This window comes from Ranitomeya variabilis, chromosome 4 (genome assembly GCF_051348905.1).
Source record: "Ranitomeya variabilis isolate aRanVar5 chromosome 4, aRanVar5.hap1, whole genome shotgun sequence".
NCBI lineage: Eukaryota > Metazoa > Chordata > Amphibia > Anura > Dendrobatidae > Ranitomeya > Ranitomeya variabilis.
In genome coordinates this window covers 67,508,866-67,531,832 of record NC_135235.1, presented here as the reverse complement: position 1 = coordinate 67,531,832, position 22,967 = coordinate 67,508,866, and the positions used below count along the sequence as shown (strand labels likewise).

Genomic DNA, 22,967 nt, shown 5'->3' with positions numbered 1-22,967 from the left:
ACACTCCAATTGTCAGTGCAGGTGCACACACAATGTGGCTGTGGACGCGTTTTGACGCCTGGATCCTGTCTGCAGTTGCCACTCGGCGCACCTGGAATTAGTGAGCGAGGGGACGAGGCATTGTGATGTGCAGTCTGCTAACTTCAACACCCTCCTCATCGAGTCCGCAGGCTAAGGTAGGCAGCAACCAGGCGACAGAACGTGCCCGCACTCACATTGTGTGCACGTTCACACTGACACTTGGAGTGCTACTGTGCTCCTCTAGTTTCAGGGCACAAGCGCAAAAATGCAAAGTTATTTTAAACAGAACTTATAATTGACAAAGGTCCTTTGGTAAGAGTAACAAGAAAATGGCTTTAATATGCAAATAAAAGGGTAAAGTTCCCCCCATGTTCTTCAGAGTTTCTCCATAGTCCACCCCCCCATATTCTCCATACAGCGTCTCCCTCCACCTATCTTTGGCTCTGTGAGCGCTTACCTCATAGGTTTACCAGGCTCCAGCTTGTCCTCTTCTGCGGCACTCTGCATTAATGTCGGCAGCGTGATGAGGTCTCCTGGGGTGTGGGAGCTGATTGGAACTCCACTGACCCCGGAAGTGCCGGTGCGGGTTTTGTCTTAAAGACGCGAATACAAATGGATGCGCCAGTCCTCCAGAAAGACACCAATTATCTTAAAGAGCCTGGAAAAGGGAGGATTATTTAAAAAAAAAGTTTTTCTTTATTTTTACCCAGGTGCCGCCCTCTGCAACCCGCCGCCCTAGGGACCGGGCCTTTGGTGCTTAGTGGCAAGTACGGGCCTGGATAGGATCATTAATACCATTTGACCGGACAACCCTTTATGAAATGTGAGTGTCCTGGAGCCGCTGCACCACATCTAGCTGATGCGTAGCTTTTATTTTTTCTGCAGACTAGTCAGTGAAGATATCTAACAAAACGGAACTTGTCGGAGAAATGACAGGTCCTCTTTAAATACCACACAATTAATCGCCTGCACACAAGGAATAGAGTTGAAAGCAGCAGGTCACATCTGAACAAACCTAGGTAGGTTTTATTTGTTCTACAGTGAAAATATCTGTAGGGAATGTAAAGGAAGGCCCCCCCCGTCTATTATTCCTAAGGGACGGCCATGAAGGCAAGAATCCTAGTGAAACAACATGTTATCATATGCTTCAAAATACTCCAGAGTATGTCATGCTTTAAAAGGCATAGATCCTACAGATTAAACTGGTTTAGTGTTAGGTTTGTTCTGAGCAGACATGAATTCCTTAACTGTGACACAGCGTCATGTAGAAAAACGGCAATTGTCTACAAATGAAGGGCTGGTTTTAAGGGAAGGAGGGTTTATATATTCTGAGATGTCTGCTCTAAAGAAGCATTAGTGATGTTTCACAGCTGCGGCTAGGTCTGTATGTAGATGGAGCAGTTAAAGCTCATTCAGACGTCCGTGCAAATTGGTCCGAGATCTGACCTGAGCTTGACAGTCTCAGAGATACATGAAGCTGTCACACTCATGCCAGGAGACCCAAGAACAGTCATTTGGGGCCTGATCTCGGGCCGATGTGCGTGGACATCTGAATGAGCCTTTAACTATATGGATGTGGCTCTCGATACCAGTGTGTCCAACCATTGCCTCTCTTGCACCTGGATGTGGCCTCTCAAGCTGTTGTTAGCTGCAGATACTATTGTGCACCAGTTGGTCCCAGAGACTACAAAACATCACTGGATCTCTACACTAGGGTCAACACTATCATGAGTAGTTTACACTCAGGGTAAAGATATAACAATCGGTCACATCTGTGATAGGCTTTCCCTATTTTACATAGTTGCTAACTGTCCCAGATTTCCCAGGACTCCTGGTCTGAAAAAGAGCACGGTTTATGAGAATCCTGCCCGAATGTGGGCATTCCAGAACAGGGTTGGGTGCAGAGCCTAAATATCACCAAAATATGTTGGCAACTATGCCTTTACATAGGTCGATACACAGCCAAGCAAGTGTTTGTAAGAACGTTTGCCCCCAATCACTGGCCCGTGCACAGATGGCAGAGATCAGCTGAATGGGCAAACAATTGTTTTTTGTCTGAACGCACCTGTATGCCACCTAAAAGATTGGCTGCACATTTTCCCCTATATACGAGGGATGAGCTATGGACGATATACAAACTGAAGATCATATTAAAGATGGTTTTAAGATGGTTCATTCCCATTCAGGTTGCACCATCCCATGTATTGCTAGATTGTATCAACAATTCGCGCTCATTAAAGCATAATTCTGCCTTGGTAAATGAGCTTCTAGCGTGGCTCAATATTCACCATTCTATTTAATAAGGATCCTGAGACGAACAAACTATTGAGGACCTCTGATCTACAGAAAAGGTCCACAGTAAGGCTATATGCCCACGTTGCAGAATAGAAGCAGATTTTTCCTCAAAACCGGACACGCTTACCAAAGAAAACGCATACGGATTTTGAAGCATTTTTGTTGCGCTTTTTTCTCGTTTTGTGGCGTTTTTATCTCTTTTTTTTTTTCATGCATTCCAATATAAGTCTATGGCTGCGGAATCGCCGCGATTCCACAAAATTAAAGAACATGCTGCGTATTTTTCCGCGATGCATTTCCACGCCGGAAAAATACGCAACATGGGCACAGCAATTGCGGAATGCAGTTAATATGAATGGGATGCATTTTGTTAGCGTTTTTTAAGCATTTCCGCTGTGGAAAAACGCGGCGAAAACGCTTAAAAACGCAACGTGGGCACATAGCCTAACTGATGACCTGTTCGAGGAGGTGCACATTATAATAGATGATAAGGCTATGTGCTCACAATCCGGAAGTAACAGCGCCATGGATGCAGCATATTTTCCTGTTCTCTCTCCATGCATCCTCTACTAGTTCTTACGGCAGCAATTCAGCACTTGCCTTACTGCTTTGTATATGCGGGGCATTGTTCTCTTCCCCATGGGCAGTGACATGAGGACTGGTCAGGACAAGTATATATATACTCCCTCTGGGCACAGGTTCAGCATCACACTCTGTAATAAACAGACTGGACGGAGGAAGTGGCAAACACATGGGCAGTGGGCTGATAGGGAAAATGTGGATTTCTCTGCAATAAATCATGGGATCGCAGATAAAGTATCAGCTTACCCAACTCTCTATGATCTGCATGCCCATAAAAACTGTTGAGGAGGGTTGACCCTCTTGACACATTCCCTTAAGTTTCAATTTACATAATAAAGCTTTTCTACAATTGGAAAATGTATTATCCATAATTGACAAAGATTGAAAAGGATTTAGAAGGGAAATATTACTTTGGTTGGATCGTACTACATACTTTTTAGTAACAGTTATGATAGGATGGTATTCATGAGTGCAATTGTAATTTTTGGATTATTATGTGGAAATTTTTAGTACTTTACTATACAGTTGATAAACAGCAAATACATATATTTGTGGTATTTTTTTCTCATTTAACATTGTGGCCAATAGACAACATCAGGGCCAAATCAGATCACATGCTTTGCACCGAGGAGGGGCAAAACCTCTGAAACACGTGTCTGCAAATTGAGATTCTGGTTTGGCTTTTATCCCGTCATGTGGCAAGGCTCATTAAAAGGTTGACTTTTAGGATTGCTACTTCCAATAGGTGGCGATACAGTTCTCGTCCTCTTGCTCTCGGAAGGGTGAGTATGCGTAGAGAATACAATTGTGTAGATGTTTTCCTTTCTGCTACACAAAATCTGGTTTCATAGACACGACACAATGAAAGTGCGATTGAGAAAAAAAAAAAAAAAAAAAAAGAATCAGAAGGTTCTCCATTCAACCAAGTTAGGTAACTCAATCCGCCCTTCATCTAAAAGAAGAAAGTACTACACCAAAGCGCGTTACACAAATAAAAGCCATCAGTTTGAAGGCAGCTTCCTAGTAGAGTTGGGTGAACCTGAACAGTAAAGTTCGGCGTCTGTACCGAACACCTACTGTTCGGGCACGAACACCGAACACAGACTTCACCAGTGGGCCCCCAGCTGTGAGAGGAGGTAAAAAGTTTACCTCCTGTCACTGGAGTCGGCTGATGGGACTACTGCTCCCACCAGCCAACACCTACTGCCGTTAATAACAGGAACTGCACCTGTCTGACTGCCAGTAATGGTTTTACTGCCAATCAGAAGCGGTGTTTTCCATGACAGTGTGGCAAACATTAGATGTTCGGGCCCCCCATTCAAGTGAATGTGGTCCGGGTTCGGGTATTGTTCTGGAAAACCGAACTTTTTGTACCTGTTCGGCCGGACCCGAACATCCAGGTGTCAGCCCATCTCTACTTCCTAGTGCTCCAGTTCTCTTCTTCTCCATCAAGATACATTGCTTTAAGCAGCTAGTTTTCCTTCTTTCTGATGATTTTCAAAGACCAATCCAAGTGGCTAGGAGAAAGATTCCATGATGGCCGCTTACTATCCTCAGCTTAAATGATCAGTAAGCACCTTATCTCTAACTGTTGGTTTGAGCATGGTTACTGATCTACACACGGATCTTTATTTGGTCTGTAATCAATATTTGGATTTAGACACAGTGGTGGAAGCTCATAAAACAAGGAGACTGCTGCTATTCCACATAGCACGGCTCTTGCAACACAGGTTATCAGTGTCCGGGATATGAGACATTGGTGGCGAATCAATCCTTTTATAGGGCCCTCAAATAAATCAACAAAAGACAACACGCTGTCATATATTGTAAATTTATTCCATGTAAATGGTGACATACACAAAACGTGCATATTGGAATTGTCTTGATTTCAACAAAAACGGTCCCTTTCTCAGCACACAAAAGAAACACATAATAAATATGTAAATTGCCTCCTACTATACAGATCCAACATTTAATGTGATTACTATACAGTATATTCTAAAAAAAACAAACAGCAATTAGAATGTGCATCACTGCATTGTACCAACTGGGTATGAAGAAGGGGCAGTGAAAGGTGTAGAAGAGAGAAGATTGACTACACGTGAGAGGGTTTGTGTAAATCTGTCACTATCCCGAGAGCTGGTCAAAACACCTTCATTTGCCAAAATACAATGGCCCAATTGATCTAAAACCTACTAAAAAGTACCAAAAATAGTACTAATGAAACTTGCACAACTCCTAGAATTAGTGACGTCAGACCCATCTGCACTTATCTCCGACCATGTTTCCATATGAACGTGTGACATCCTCTCTATTACACATTTCTTGTCATTTTTACATTTTTTCAACTTTCGAATCAACTTCTGGTACGGCTAAAAACTTTGGTCACATGTAGAAAATGTTAGAAGGAATGCCTGAAGGAATGGGTTGCCATTTCTGCATTTAGAGATGCTGTTCCACAATTGGCAGGACAGAGGCACCCGTCGGAAAATTGGAAGGTACCAAGTATGTATCCTAATCTATTTAATCGTTCGCATGCATGACACAGGCTGGGCATTTGACTGTTACCATGCATGGCTCTCAGAAATAAGAGTTGCTACACAACTCCATTGAAAGAGGTTGTCCAGACTTGTGACTTCACACAGTGCGCGCTGTGAGGATTGTCCAGCGCCCCCACTGAAAGCGGGCAACCCTGCAAGTATGCCATTTACATTCATGTGGTCACATTCAGACTAGACGTGTGCGGATTCCTTCAATACAAGTGAACTGAGTGAGGCAGGACATGTCTAGTTGGAACGTGGCCAGAAGTATGCAAATCACATGACTACCCACTGTAGGAGAATTTGCACAGTGTGCACGGTGTGGATTCACAAGTCTGTCATCATAGCATGGGCAACCCAATTAATAATCTGAGTCTTGTAATCATTAAATCACAATTCCAGCCTTATTTATTTCCGCTCTGGAGTGGTGCCTCTAATCTAAGGTCACTGACCTGAGTATTATACTCTCCTGCCACCGTCTTGGCCTTCTGTCTCAGCCGCGCCCGCCGGTCTTCAGAAGTTTGTGACCTGCCAGATCGCTCCAGTGTTTGCTGGAGTGAGCTTTTCAGTGCAAGTCTATGAGAGCTTCATTCTGGCTGTCATAGACTTGCATTAAGCACTTGTGACCATTACTTCTGACTTATGGCCAGCCAGAAGTTGCGGTCCCAAGATGGCACCACGGGACCAGAGCGGCGCTGAAAAAAGGTAAAGATGGAGGAAGATAAGTATGACAGTAGGGGCAGGGACCTTAGGTTAGAAGCACCACTCCAACATTGTAAAACAAAACAAAATAAAAAAAATCAGCTGAAGTGGTACTTTAAAATTAAACCCAAAATCCAATTTCTCCCAGTCATGCCTGAGATGTCCACGAGATCTGAGTTGTTTTTCTATATAGACCTTACACTGCCTTAAAGGGATCTAAAATAATTAAAAAAAATGATGCAATTTTGCAAATAGTCCTAATGAAACAGCCGTTAACTAATCACACATTTGGTAGGTTGTAAATAAGCAGGCGGCAGATCGCAGAGAGTAGCTGTGGCATCCGACTACACAGAGGTTTTTTATTGTAGTCTGTTACCATGGAAACACAGGCCTCCTTTGCAGCGCTAGAATTTTATTTAAGACATTTGCAGATTTGCTTCATTTGTAAATGCATTGGAACAATGGAAAAAAAAGACTGCACGGTTTACAATATTTTAAAGCTGTCCATGTACAGGGACCTGTAATGATCAATTAGGTCAACGATAAATGTATTTTCCTTACCAATATGGTGGCAAATCTCTATATTTGAAAGTCCATTATAACATTAGGGAAACAAAAATGTTGAGTTCAATCTTCTGCAGTCAGTTTCTGTCAAACAGCACCATAGACCCCAGCATCATGAACCCTAGAGTTAAACTTGTGTACTGCAGAGGAACTGGCCAGATTTTGGTCAAATAATTAAGTTTCTTTTTTTAGGCTTAACTCCTTTACACATACAAAAAACATGCAGAATCTAAAAAGGAAAAACGCAGAAGAGAGTTTTTGCTGATAGTAGAGATTGGTGGAGTTTTAGTGTTAAATATAAAGTCAGTCTAACAGCCAAAAAAGCAAGACAAAGCTTAAAGGGAACCTGTCACCGGTTTTTCCAATATAACAAAGACACCACCTTTAACATTTTTTCCAATATAACAAAGACACCACCTTTAACACCTTTTATGACCCCCTTACGGCTCAGTCCGGTCTAATGGGAGTCGATTGTCTTGTGCGGCGCCTCCTCTCCCTGCTTGCTCTCCTACTGCCTTGCGGGATGTGAATGATGCATCCTACATCACCTACACAGCACCACCAATCTCGCTACTGCCCAGGTGCTGTTCGCTCTGCTCTGCTGACGGCAAAGTCCTGTAACGGGCATGATCCGGGAGACACAAAGAGCGCGGATGATATGGAAGTAAAGCCGGCAAATGCCCATTACAGAGTGAAGAGTCTGTGCTTCAAATGTGCAGGAGAGGCATCGGCGGTGCTGTGTGAATGACGGATGCATCATCCACATCAAGAAAGGCAGAAGGACGGAGACTGTGAGGGTAAAGGGGGCACCAAACAAGACCCTAGGGCGCCCATCCGACTGGTCCATGATGTAGAGGGGTAATAAAAGGTAATTTTTGGATATGCACAACGGTTTGGGGATTTATATACAGGCTTTTGAACTGCTGTAAAAGATGTGTTAAAGGTGGTGGCTTTGGTTTATATTGGGAAAACCCGATGACGGGTTCCCTTTAATAACTGCTCAAAAACTCCATGATATAGAACTCGTTTTCATTATGATGATACAAAAATATGTAATTTAATCAAATGCGTTGCAAATCAAAAAATTGACACCCTATATAGTCTTATTTAAGGAAACATCTCTATGTGACCCAAGGTATTGTAGAACTATAAAAATGGCTACCATGGTTAAATTGTTATGCCAAGACCCATGGCAAAAATTTACTACGCGAAGACTGTTAGTTTTTTGTTTTGCTTCTTCTGTTTGTTTTTTTTATTTGTCAAATTATGATCCGTAGAGCTCGTCGTCATAACTGCGGTTTATTGGCAGCTACCAACTTGGGAGAAAAATAAATACATTTGCAAATAAAAACTAATGAATAGGTAATCTAAGTCTGTCACTATTGTGAAGGAACAGAATGTAGAGCCTGAGCAGATATTTAAGCAGTTGATACTTGCTCCAAGTCTACTCCAATCACAAGTATTGCTTCTTAACCAGTGGAAAACAAGGAGATAAGGAAGAAGAAAACTTTTGACAATCAAGAAATACTTCTTGGGATTTCAAACAGTTGTGGCTACTAAAGTTACTAGAACGTCTTTTAGGCAAAGCCCAATTTAAATGCTATTGGTGGCAGATCTAAGAAGCAGAACTCACATTTCCATCCTGTCCCTTGCACTCCAGCGGTGTTTAGTGAAGAGAGGCCACCTGGGCATTAATACAGAGCAGCTACTATTTAAAAGCGTTCCTACATCGCCGACTGATGCCAATGTATGGTACAATAGGCATTTAACAAAGACTCTTTTCTACACCTACTGTAGATGCTCAGTTACACTGGGGTTTAAAGATACATGACTGTCATTGAAAAGATTAAATACACGGCAGGAAGGCTAAAACAGTGTAGACATGCTTTGTTTGAAATGATCTACTCCTGGCCAGCGTATAGTGTTTATTTCTGTTTAATCGGGAATTGGTGCAAAAAGACGAGTTAGCTTTGACCTCAGAGTCCTTCGCAGATGAATAGAAAGTTGCTTTACAGTTCATTATTTCTTCTTTGCATTAACATTTTTGCAGACCCAGTTCATTCCATCCTACAAAAGAAAAAGAAATGTATGAAATACGAGAATAATGCTACTTAGCAGGTTCACTTTACTTATGCTTTCCAAATTAAATATAGACATAGCTAAATTCTGATTTGCCGTGAAACCAGACAACTTTTACAAAACTATGGATTTCATTTTGGATCATATCTAATACATTTTTTTCCACATTTTTTAGTCCTATTTTCACCAGTGTGTGAGAGTTTGCCACCACCGGTATGCTCTGTTACTTTTTATGCCTATGTCTTTATGCCTAATGCCTTTTTCATTACATACCCCCCGTACACTGGGCTTCGGTGCTCCATTCGCGCATGCTCTGTTTCTGGAGGACCTTGTGGCTTCCAGCCCCGCTCACCCAGTGACGTAGAGCGTTCCAAGCGCGGGGATCCAGAAGTCAATGATTACATAGGAAGGAAGTCCTATGACTCGCGCATGCGCAATATCATGCTGATCACACCGATGCTATCCCCACTTGTTATCGTAGTACTTAAACACACACGATGCTAATGCAACACACATGCCCCCTATTGAGGAAGCCAGTCAGGCGAAACGGCACTGTCGGGTAGCTCGGGAGCACCTTTGGCCAGAAGCAACATTTTTGTAAGTATCATTTCTTTCATGTTTTTTGGCAGCTTGTCATCAGAAGGCACATTTGCACTTTACAATGCTGATCTGCTCTCGCACAGTATGCTAGGACCGAGGCCTGTACTACCGTGCTACATTGTGTTCCACTTTAAATTAGCACTGAGCACTTTATGATAAGTGAACATTCTTTTGAGGTTTTTTTTTTAACCTTTTATGGTCCAATTCTGCATCAGTGCATGTGTATGTAATTCTACTGCCTTGCTTATTACTATTTCTGGCCTTTGAGGTTTGCTTTCAGCTTCATTCACCTAGAGAAATTTCCTTGTATTTTTAATTTTTTTTTTGTTTGTTACTATTGTTGAAATAAATGACACATTTTATTAGACTTTTGCATTGCTTATGCCTTTCTATCCCTGGGATATTTTTCAAAACCTAAAGGTTTTTTGCAATCAAGCAGGGACTATGATTTGCCTCTCTAGCAATCCAATGAGCAGCTATCACTGAAATTTAGCTTGGTCTTCCAGACCTTTTCTTGACCTCCACTGTTCCTGTTAACTGCCATTTCTTAATTACATTTTGAACTGAAGAAAGGGCAACTTGAAAACAATTTGCTATATTCTTATAGCCTTCTCCTGCTTTGTGGGCCTCCACCATTTAAGTTTCAGAGCGCTAGGCAGATGCTAAGAACCACCCATGCCTACTGTTTTTTTAACAAAAGTTTAGAGGAGGCAGGATTTTTATAAAGCTGGGAAATTTGCACTACCTGGCCTTTCTTAACAATGATAGTGAACAAGCCATAACCCTGAGGCTACATCCCAACGATCAGGAATAGTAGCGTTTTAGTGCACTGCACTTGTTTGCCAGTACATGCAAATTTACTGCATGTAATGACATTCTATTGGTCAAAATCTGCATATATATGTGTATGTCATATATATATATATATATATATATATATATATATATATATATATATATATATACATACACACACACACACACACACTAGATGGTGGCCCAATTCTAACGCATCGGGTATTCGTATGTATGCGTAGTGTATAGCAAAGGCCACGTAGTACATTGCACAGCCCACGCAGCACATTGGGCAGCCCACGTTGTACATTGCGCAGCCCACGCTGTACATTGCGCAGCCCACGTTGTACATTGCGCAGCCCACGTAGCACATTGCGCAGCCCACGTTGTACATTGCGCAGCCCACGTTGTACATTGGGCAGCCCACGTTGTACATTGCGCAGCCCACGTTGTACATTGCGCAGCCCACGTTGTACATTGCGCAGCCCACGTTGTACATTGCGCAGCCCACATTGTACATTGCGCAGCCCACGTTGTACATTGCGCAGGCCACATTGTATATTGCGCAGCCCACGTAGTATATAGCCCAGCCCATGTAGTATATTGCCCAGCCCATGTAGTATATTGCCCAGCCACGTAGTATATTGCCCAGCCACGTAGTATATAGCACAGCCCATGTAGTATATTGCCCAGCCACGTAGTATATAACACAGCCGATGTAGTATATTGCGCAGCCACGTAGTATATTGCCCAGCCACGTAGCATATTGCCCAGCCACGTAGTATATAGCACAGCCCATGTAGTATATTGCGCAGCCACGTAGTATATTGCCCAGCCCATGTAGTATATTGCCCAGCCCATGTAGTATATTGCCCAGCCACGTAGTATATTGCCCAGCCACGTAGTATATTGCCCAGCCACGTAGTATATTGCCCAGCCACGTAGTATATTGCCCAGCCACGTAGTATATAGCACAGCCCATGTAGTATATTGCGCAGCCACGTAGTATATTGCCCAGCCCATGTAGTATATTGCCCAGCCACGTAGTATATAGCACAGCCCATGTAGTATATTGCCCAGCCCACGTAGTATATAGCAATGTGGGCATCATATCCCTGTTAAAAAAAAAGAAATAAAATAAAAAATAATTATATACTCACCTTCCGGAGCCCCCTGATCCAAGCGAAGTGATTCCCGACGCTGCTCGTGCGCTCCGGTCTCAAGAGTGCATTGCGATCTCGCGAGATGATGATGTAACGGTCTCGCGAGCATGGACCGGTTACCGGAGTGTCGCGAGCGGGAAAGACCTGTTGTCGATCCGGGGGCAGACGGACGGTGAGTATATAAAGATTTTTTTTTTATTATTATTATTTTTAACATTAGATCGTTTTACTATTCATGCTGCATAGGCAGCCTGAATAGTAAAAAGTTGGTCACACAGGGTTAATAGCGTCGGTAACGGAGTGCATTACACCGCGGCATAACGCGGTCCGTTACCGCTGCCATTAACCCTGTGTGAGGGCAGACTGGAGGGGAGTACGGAGCGGGCACTGACTGCAGGGAGGAAGGAGCGGCCATTTTTCCGCCGGACTGTGCCCGTCGCTGATTGGTCGTGGCTGTTTTGCCACGACCAATCAGTGACTTGGGCTCCATGACAGACAGAGGCCGCGACCAATGAATATCCGTGACAGAAAGAAAGACAGACAGAAAGACGGAAGTGACCCTTAGACAATTATATGGTAGATATATATATATATATATATATATATATATATATATATATATATATACACATATATATACATATGTACATACACATATATACATACACATATATACATACATATACACACACTTTCTTCTCATCCCCCAATGGGGGTGGTCTTATTTGTCCTTTCTCATTCTCGGGTCCTCAACCAGAGGCCTGGGAGTTTGAGGTTTCTGCGCAGGATCTTAGCATTGCGCTTTTCTGGCGACGGCAGTTTGAACACTACGGTTTACCGAAAGCATACTGTGACCAAAATTCCCTTCTTTGGTGAGAGAGCCACCATCCTCCCCCATTGAACAAGGGAATCCCCAAGGGTCAGTATCCAAAAAAGAAATTGCTTGACCATGGTTGAATTTATAAATCAAGCAAGGGATCTACATATGAGGTTCCTCGATAGAGGTTACACGTATTAGGTTCTAAGAAAGGCATGTTAATTTGCCCTAAGCCAAGATAGGGAAGCCTTAGGCTACTTTCACACTTGCGTTGTGTGACGGACGTCGCAATGCATCGTTTTGGAGAAAAAACGCATCCTGCAAATTTGCCCGCAGGATGTGTTTTTTCTCCATAGACTTTCATTAGCGACGCATTGCGACGGATTGCAACACGTTGCATCCGTTGTGCGACGGATGCGACGTGTTTTGGCGGACCGTCGGCACAAAAAAATGTTTCATGTAACTTTTTTTTGTGCTTCAGGTCCGCCATTTTCGACCGCGCATGCACGGCCGAAACTCTGCCCCCTCCTCCCCAGAACTCACAATGGGCAGCGGATGCGTTGTAAAACTGCATCCGCTGCCAACGTTGTGCTACATTAACACACTGTCCATCGGTACGTCGGGCCGACGGTTTGCGACGGCCCGTACCGATGGACTAGTGTGAAAGTAGCCTTACTGGCCCCAAAAGACAGTAAAATAGAAGGTTCTGACTACATTAGAATGGTGGCAACATATGACAATGGGGCACCACAGGCGAAAGTGATAATGGAAAAATACTGAGATACTCTGACTATGGATAAACATCTAAAGGAAATAATAGGATCGAAACCTCAAATCACCTTCAGAAAGGATCGTTCCATAGGTGATCGAATAACACAACGCCACTTTGTAATGCCCAACAAAATTTGGCTACCAATGAGACCTAGGGGCAATTTCAGGTGCAGTGGATGCATGGAGCGTTCTCAAATATTGTACCTGCAAAATATTTCACCAGTAATTCAACAGGGAAATGCTTTGAAATTAGACATTTCATTAGAACCAAATAGGTAGTTTACAAGGCGATCTGTTTATGTGGGAAGGAGAACTAAGGAGGAGAATTGGGGAACATTTAGGCGATATCTCCAACAACAGAGACACACCACTGGCAAAACACGTGAACTCTGTGCATGGTGGTGATAGCAAGGTTATGTCTTTTATTGGCATAGATTGTGTAGCAGAGGAGGTGACATCAATAAAATTCTGCTACGAAAAGAGGCTAGGTGGATATTCTGTCTGGGCACCACAACCCAAGGAGGACTAAATGAGCAGTTAAATTATAGATGCTTCATTTAATTGTCTCTGTCTATTCCGGTAATGGGAAATGAACCTTTATGGCTATATGGTTCCCACAGAACTCCCCGAATCCATTGATTTATGAATATGAATGTCGGGTTACTATGGTAATGACCGTGATGCCCGCACCCACCCTAGACCAAACCACTCACAATGAGAAGGTGGACACTTCCAGATACGGCAAGATGCGTACCGAAGATACGGGATTATCTATGCCATTACGTCGAGAGGAATTGGTTATTAATCCGGCCGGAAAACCAAGGTTGCAAGGATACGCTGGATGTGAATAGGAGATGGTGGGATCTCGCCTCCTTTGGAGACACTATAAATGACACGGCCTCCTTGGTAGATCTAAATGTTCAAGAGTAGGCATGTTTCTCATGCCGTGCCTTCGGATATGAGTTGATTGAGGACTGACTTGTAGTCTTGCCGGGTAACCATGGTTACAAGGATACACCGGATGTGAATGGATGACATCTGGATCCCTCCCCTAATGGAGACGTCAGTAAGTGGCACGGTGTCCACGGCAAGCCCAAATTCTTAATGAAACATACTAATAAGGAGTGCCGCAAACCAGGATAAGATGTTGCAGGAGCCCGGCTCTATAATTGGAGAGGATAGCACTCTGTTCTCTCTGAAGTAATACCCACCATTATGGGATTTTTTTTTCTGCTTTTTTTCTCTATTCCGGCACTAAGCACTTTGAAGCACTGTGGCACCTTTCTGCTCCATGAAATAGAGAGCAATGTGGACCTCATGATTCGTTTGTACAGAAGTCCCCCCCCCCCCCAGCAAGTACACTTCCCTGATGACATCTCAAGAGGTAGAAAAGAAACGCATTGGGGGGATTTTTGTTGCTGGAGCACCTGCAGAGGGCACGATCGGTTTAAACAGCGGCTCCTGAACATCCAGATGAATCTGTCCAATTTACCGTCTACGGATGAACTGGGTGAGATTGACACTTTTTTGCACCCTTATGCACAATGACACTTTCTATCTTTGTATGTTCTATGTTGTTGTGGTACACTTTTGGTAGCATGAACTCATTCTAAGAGTGTATGGGTAATGATTGGACTAGGAGTGTCTACACCTAGCAGAATTTGTACTTATAGGTCCAATAAACCATTAATGTGGGTTTTTATAAATACTCACTTATGGACCTAGAATCAAATATTTCTGTATCCAGGGCTAATGGATTTTAAGTGTGTATTATTAAAGGTTATATTTTAAACTAGCTGAAGAGCCCGGCGTTGCCTGGGCATAGTAAATATCTGTGGTTAGTTATAGCACCTCACTTCTCTTATTTTCCCATCACGCCTCTCATTTTTCCCTTAAACATTTCTCATTTTCTCCCTTCCACCTCTCATTTTCCCCCTCACTCCTCTTATTTTCCCCCTCACTCCTCTCATTCCCCCCTAACTCTTGTCATTTTGACCTCACATCTGTCATTTTCCGATCACTCTACTATTTTCCCTCACTCCTCTCAATTTGCACTCACACCTTTTCATTTTCACCTCACACCTCTCATTTTCCCCTCAGTATATACATATTTGTCATCTCCCTTATATATAGTATACACCTGTATGTCATCTCCTGTATATAGTATATACCTGTATGTCATCTCCCCTGTAAATAGTATATACCTGCTGTATGTCATCTCCTCCTGTATATTGTATATACCTATGTGTCATCTCCTCCTGTATATAGTATATACCTGTATACGTATACTATATACAGGTATATACTATATACAGTATATACCTGTATGTCATCTCCTCCTATATATAGTATATACCTGTATGTCATCTCCTGTATATAGTATATACCTGTATGTCATCTCCCCTGTATATAGTATGTACCTGTATGTCATCTTCTCCTGTATATAGTATGTACCTGTATGTCATCTCCTCCTGTATATAGTATGTACCTGTATGTCATCTCCTCCTGTATATAGTATATACCTGTGTGTCATCTCCTCTGTATATACCTGTGTGTCATCTCCCCTGTATATAGTATATACCTGTGTCATCTCCCCTGTATATAGTATATATGTGTGTCATCTCCTCCTGTATATAGTATATACCTGTGTGTCATCTCCTCCTGTATATAGTATATACCTGTGTGTCATCTCCCCTGTATATAGTATATACCTGTGTCATCTCCCCTGTATATAGTATGTACCTGTATGTCATCTCCCCTGTATATAGTATATACCAGTGTGTCATATCCTCCTGTATATAGTATATACCTGTGTGTCATCTCCCCTGTATATATTATATACCTGTGTGTCATCTCCTCCTGTATATAGTATATATCTGTATGTCATCTCCTGTATATAGTATATACCTGTGTGTCATCTCCCCTGTATATATTATATACCTGTATGTCATCTCCTCCTGTATATAGTATATACCTGTGTCATCTCCCCTGTATATAGTATATACCTGTGTGTCATCTCCTCCTGTATATAGTATATATCTGTATGTCATCTCCTGTATTAGACCGCGTTGACACGTTATTTGCTCAGTATTTTTACCTCAGTATTTGTAAGCTAAATTGGCAGCCTGATAAATCCCCAGCCTACAGGAAGCCCTCCCCCCTGGCAGTATATATTAGCTCACACATACACATAATAGACAGGTAATGTGACTGACAGCTGCCGTATTTCCTATATGGTACAGTTGTTGCTCTTGTAGTTTGTCTGCTTATTAATCAGATTTTTATTTTTGAAGGATAATACCAGACTTGTGTGTGTTTTAGGGCGAGTTTCATGTGTCACGTTGTGTGTGTTGAGTTGCGTGTGGCGACATGCATGTAGCGTCTTTTGTGAGATGAGTTTTGTGTGTTGAGTTGCATGTGACAGGTTAGTGTAGCAAGTTGTGTGCAGCAAGTTTTGCGCATGGCGAGTTTTGCGCGTGGCGAGTTTTATGTGTGGTGCCTTTTGAGTATGTGCAAGTTTTGTGTGAGGCAACTTTTGCATGTGTTGCAACTTTTGTGCATGTGGCAATTTTTCCGCATGTGCAAGTTTTGCGTGTGGCGAGTTTTCCATGAGGTGAGTTTTGCACGTGTGGCGAGTTTTGCGTGAGCCTAGTTTTGCATGTGGCGAGTTTTGTGCGTGGCGAGTTTTGAGCGGCGACTTTTGTGTTTCGACTTTTATGTGGCGAGGTTGGTGTATGTGTGGTGAAATGTGTGCTGAGGGTCGTATATGTGTTTAAGCACGTGGTAGTGTGTGGCGCATTTTGTGTGTGTGTTCATATCCCCGTGTGTGGTGAGTATCCCTTGTCGGAGCCCCACCTTAGCAACTGTACAGTATATACTCTTTGGCGCCATTGCTCTCATTCTTTAAGTCCCCCTTGTTCACATCTGGCAGCTGTTAATTTGCCTCCAACACTTTTCCTTTCACTTTTTCCCCATTATGTAGATAGGGGCAAAATTGTTTGGTGAATTGGAACGCGCGGGGTTAAAATTTCGCCTCACAACATAGCCTATGACGCTCTCGGGGTCCAGACGTGTGACTGTGCAAAATTTTGATGCAGTAGCTGTGACGGTGCAGATGCCAATCCCGGACACACACACATACATACATACATACACACATTCAGCTTTATATATTAGTTGAATCTTTTCATGCTATAAAATATCATATTCAGAAAGACAGAATCTGCGGTAACTAGGCAGGTGGTAGAGCTTTATTGGTTCATTTTCAATTGGGACCACAAGTCTGCAGATGGCAAATGATCGATCACATGATGACCGGTTGAATCAATTCGAGTAGAGCGAAATCCTAACAGAGCGCATATTGCACACCATTAGGACTCAGAATGTCAATGTCAACTTGAAGAATTCTAAACACAGAAGACACCTGTCAGTGTAGGGGAGCAAAGCAATAGAGCCAATGTCTGATTCCTGCTGCCCGAGGTAGGGGTCGGGTTGTAGGAATCAGCTGTCAGGTCCATATTGTGTGACAAAATAGCATCATACAATATCTCATGGGGAAAATAACTATTTGATACACGGACGATTTTACAAGTTTTTCCACCTACAAAGAATGGAGAGGTCGGTAATTTTTATTGTAGGTACACACAACTATAAGACACAAAATCTAAAAATAAAGACCAAAAAACACCTTGTATGATTTTTACATAATTAAATTGCATTTTATTGCATGAAATAAGTATATGATCACCTACCTACAGCAAGAATTCTGGCGCTCACAGATCTGTTAGTTCATCTTAAACAGCCCTAACTACTCATAATTTCACCTGTTTGAATTTGCTACATGTTTAAAAGACACCTGTCCACACACTGAATCAATCACACTCCAAACCTTTCCACCACGGCCAAGACCAAAGAGCTGTCTAAGGACAACAGGGTCAAAACTGTAGACCTGCACAAAACTGGGATGGGCTACAGGACAATAGGTAAGGCAACAACTGTTGGCACAATTATTAGAAAATGGAAGAAACACAAGATGACTGTCAATCTTCCTCAGTCTGGGGCTTTCTTTATGCTGTAAGTATGATTGAGAAAAGTTTGGAATCAGCCCAGAAGTACACGGGAGGTCCTGGACAATGACCTGAAGAGAGCTGGGACCACAGCCTCAAACATTATCGGTAATAACACTATGCCATCATGGATTAAAATTGTGCGAGGCATGCAATGTCCCCCTGCTCACGCCAGCACATGTCCAGGCCCGTTTGAATTTCGCCAATGACCATCTGGATGATGGGAGAAGGTCATGTGGTCAGATGAGACTTATAACTTTTTGGCATCAACTCCACTTGCCGAGTTTGGAGGCAGTAGGAGGAGTACAACCCCAAGAACACAGGAGGCAGGGTCGCTGTTGTAGGAAACTGGTGGCGGCAAGAGTGAGCGATACTGCGTGCCCCAGGCTGGGAGGAGGGGTGTTGGAAGTGTCAGGCTGCGGCAGGTCCCAGGCTTTCAGAAATTGTAGGCAGAGTCCTGGCACTTCCCATTGTTTTCACTGTGGTGGACATTGGGAAACTGGTCACCGGAGGCACTGCATACACAGATTGAGATCTCGGGAGCCAAAACAAACAATAATCTATAAATAACTATAATACATTAAAACTGTTACGTCCATTACTTAATCCCTTCTGTGTTAGCCTATGTTGGGCCTTAAGGACCTGAAACCTGTTTTGTTCTTTTGCCTCCCCTTATTCCAAGAGCCATTTTATTTTTCCATTAACGTAGCCATATGAAGGCTTGTTTATGTGGGCTGGGCTTTATCTCATAAAAAGGAAGAATTTTTTGTATAACTTCTTAACTTTTATTTTTTCCCCATCGTTTGCAGGGTCTAAAAGTCAAAAAACGCACTGCAGACACTGAGGCTTTTGCTTTGGAAACCTTGAATTTTTTTGAGGGGAACATTTATGGTGTAACAGAAGGTTTGTTCCCATAGTTAAACTCCTTAGGTGCCACAGTACAACTAAAAAGCCAGGACTGGAGTTAGAATCATAGAATAAAAAAATGTTAAGAGTTGGAAGGGACCTCAAGGGTCATCATGTCTAACCTCCTGCTCAATGCAGGATCCACTACACCACCTCAGACAGATGTCTTTCCAGCCTCTGTTTGAAGACTTCCATTGAAGGAGAACTCACCACCTCTCGTGGCAGCCTGCTCCACTCATTGATCACCCTCACTGTCAAAAAGTTTTTTCTAGTATCTAATCTGTGACATCCCTTCAGATAGTTGTAGACAGCTATTAAATCTCCTCTTAGCCTTCTTTTCTTCAGATCCTTTATTCATTCCTCCTAGGACATAGTTTGCAGTCTGCTCACCATCCTGGCAGCTCTTCTCTGAACTTGCTCCAGTGAGCTGAGATCCCTGCTGACGGTGTGAGCTATAAGATACATTTGACACCTGCTGTGGATGATGTGGGCATAGCTTATGAGCCTGTGGCATTCACGCAATGTAGCAAAAGCAGTTAAAAACTAAAAGCAAACTTACCACTCCTGCACCCAGAAGTTATATATTTTACTGTGAAGCACTATGGCTGCATGCTCACGTGATTTGGAGGCATCGCACTTGCGTTGTACAGTACAAGCACAGTGGATGGGATTTATAGAAATCCCATGCCCACTTTGCTTCTGTTTGACGTTGCGTAAACTCACCTGCGGCGCGGGTTTACAAGCCGCCGCATGTCTCCGCAACAGAAATGTCCACAATAGATATATATTGGATGTGGTAAATTCGCATAGTTCAGTGAGCAGATGCGGATTTACCTGTATGATTAGAACGCCGCGAAAATGCGCTGGGTCAAAAGCGCTGCTACCTCCTGATTGTGGGAATGTAGCCTATGATGTAGTTTAATAACATAATGGTAAAAAAAAAAAAAAAAAAAAAAGAGTTAAGAAAAAAAATGATGCCTATGTTCACAGTTTCTTGAACAAAGCCCATAAAATATATGTGACATGTAGGAAATAAAAACAGTTGAAGCATAGTAAGTGCAGTCAGCACAGTACGGGAACACCAAAGTCTACGGCTTCACATTAAATCTGGGGAATATCACACAGGGGTTTATAAGGCATAACTAAAAAGCCAGGTGCATTACATCACTGGGTCGCATAGGATAAAACTTGCCCTTTATCACCGGCCAAAGATTATTTTGAATCAAAGTACTGAGTTTTTAAACGTTAATCTATACTGAACAATACTAGCTCAGCCACTATGGAGGCGGATGGATGTAGGAGGTGACAGATGGCGCTTCAGTAAAGATGTTGCTGTGTTAATGTTAATGCTGGTTGCTTGTCCCATAAAGTGGATTTATAGGTTGGAATAGGTAACAGGCTTAAAGGAGAAGTAACATGATATTATTATAGCAGGTGGAGGATAAACAGAAGAATACGACATTAGGAGGACTAAAATACCTATACAGGCAGGTCTAGAAATCTATTGCACCACTAAAGACATGCTGCAAATCGGAAAACACAGAGATTTTCTTCTGCAATGTGTGGATAGGATCTTAATATCTGTGTTCAGACAAAATACAATCCTTTACTTAACTGGGTTCTCCAGGCTTCAAGTCTGCAGTGACTCAATGTGACTACAGACTTGTAAATCCTCACAGTGTGCAGCGTGCGCACTGTGAGGATTCTCCGGTGTCGGAAGTGGCTGGCTTGTGACTGCAAGTAAGTGATTTAAATACATGCAGTCACAGGCCAACTAGAAGTCAGTGTCAGATGCAGCAGTCGCTCTACATCTGGTGGCAGAAGGTCTCTGCATTTGGCATTGCAGACGCCTTCTTAAAGGGAACCTATCACCCCGTTTTTTAAAGATTAGATAAAAATAGTGTGAAATAGGGGCAGAGCTGGGCTTTACATTAGTGCCTTTTTGGTGCCTTTACACCCCCGTTAGGCTGCCGAAATACCTTTGTGAAGTGGCAGTTTTGTCCTGTCACTCAAGTTGGTCAGGTCGGATGGGCGTGGTCACAGCGCTGTTTCTCCCCCAGATCAGGCTCATCATTACGTTGGTGGCGTAGTGGTGTGCGCATGTCCAAGGTCCCGAATCCTGCACAGGGGAGTGAAAATAGCAGCGATGTCCGTTATTTCATTGGTGGTCGGTGGGCGCGGCCATCTTGCTTTGGCCGTGCGTGCGCAGAAGCGGCGCTCTGCTGGCCGCGGCTTCAGGAAAATGGCCGCGGGCATCCGCGCGTGCGCAGATGGCTATCGCGGTGGCCATTTTCGTGAAGCAGAGTTCGCATCTCGGCTTCACGAAAATGGCCGCCGCGATCTCCATCTGCGCACGCGCGGCATCCCGCGGCCATTTTCCTGAAGCCGCGGCCAGCAGAGCGCCGCTTCTGCGCACGCGCGGCCAAAGGAAGATGGCCGCCCCCATCGAGCACCAATGAAATAGTGCACATCGCGCTCTTTTAACTCCCCTGTGCAGTGGATTCGGGACCTTGGGCATGCGCAAACCACTACGCCACCAACGGAAAACTAAGCAAGATCTGGGGGAAGACACCACGCCCTTTTGACCAGACCAGCCTGATTGACAGGCGAAAACGGCTACTTTGGTAACGTATTTTGGCAGCATAGGTGGGGAATCGGGGTCCACAAAATACACTGTTGTAATGCACAGCTCAGGCCCTATTTAACAGTATTTTTATCTCATACTGAAAAAACGAGGTAACAGGTGCCCTTTAACCATGATGCTAAATTCTGCAGTTTTGCTGCGATCTCAGAAGAACTGCTGCGTTTTGTGGGGGTGTTGCAGCAGACAAAAACGGCAAGTTGGTAGCATTGCCTGAATATATCCCAATGTTTATGGCCTCCATAATTAACAGCACAAGTCTAAACAGTGATGAACCCCAATAATCAGTATAATGGGTAATTTCTGTCAAGTCGACAAGTTGTTTTCTAGAAGGTTCACAATGTGAAATAGGATTCCCGAGAAGCGGTTAACCGGTGACATCACATTATCAGCATTCACCATTAACCGGCATTAGAATCAATACTATATCTATCCTACATACGTCTCCTCATCCTCCACCTCGCTGCGGTGAATAACTGCTAAAGTATCAGATGTGTCTCTGGAATGAAGTCATCCCATGCATCTGTAGCCTGATCGCTATCTGCCCGGATCAGGAGCCATCATGCCAAACATGAGACGTGGCCCTTCATTAATTTTCAATGTGGGTTTATTGGCTGATGCGGAACAGCTGAGGCAGCTGAAAAACAATGGAGATCAGCGGACTCCTCCACTTACTCCAGAGGCTGCGACATCTATCTAAGAGATCTATTAAATAATCCAGTCTGCTCAAATAGCGTGAAATCTATGGAGGGCTGCACATTGGTGGGGGGAAAAAGGGAGTAATCAGCATTCATTCAAAGGCACAGCATCTAGGAAGGGAGGGCGAGGTGCGTGGCGAGGGCACGGTGCAGGAACGAGGCACGCACAGCGGCATTCCAACAAAGCTGTACATAAAGATGTAGCTGAACGCAGCACCAAGGACGGGGCCAGACGAGATCCACCAACCTGCAGAGGACACGCACGCCGGGAACCCGCACACTGCTTTCTGGTTAATCATTTCCTGAACCAGATGGCTAGAATGTTATAACCAAACCTATAAATGCAGGTGAAGAAGCAATGTATCACACCGTGTGACTGGGGAGCGACAAACAGGGGAGCAAAGTTGTAATAGGATTCCCGAATAAGAAGCAGGCCTCAAATACGAGACGACTCCAGCATGCAATGTCAACCTTAAATGGGATGCGTCGTCAGAAAATTACCTATTGTTTAAGTCAGGGTTTTGTGTGCCATGTGTGTTTTAAAAACCATTTTATTTTTTGTTAGATCACGATCTTCATTAAAAAAATAAATAAATTAGTAATCTTGCAACTTTCACACTCACCACTAGAGCTATGTGAGACGCATACTTCCTATCCTTTCAGGAAGAGTGTTCAGCAGGTTCCTTATCATCAGAGTCAGGATTGCAATGACAGGTAACACCTATTT

General features: G+C 43.4%; 1 protein-coding gene across 3 annotated transcripts in view; it reads right to left on the bottom strand.

Moving 5' to 3' along the window:
- Positions 1 to 4,713: 4,713 nt before the first annotated feature.
- The window catches only part of ARL3 (ARF like GTPase 3), a 63,877-nt gene continuing 45,623 nt past the window's right edge, over positions 4,714 to 22,967 (bottom strand). Inside the window, exons 6-7 of one of the 3 annotated variants that reach the window (XR_013214485.1) lie at positions 5,590 to 8,771; positions 4,714 to 5,549 (exon numbers count right to left, since the gene is read on the bottom strand). Coding sequence is in view for 1 of the 3 variants with exons in the window: in XM_077258659.1 (XP_077114774.1) it covers positions 8,724 to 8,771 (48 nt within the window). In the remaining 2 variants the exon portion in view is untranslated. Of the gene's footprint in view, positions 8,772 to 22,967 lie in introns of all 3 variants that reach the window. The other 2 variants (XR_013214484.1, XM_077258659.1) reach the window with 2 other exon arrangements.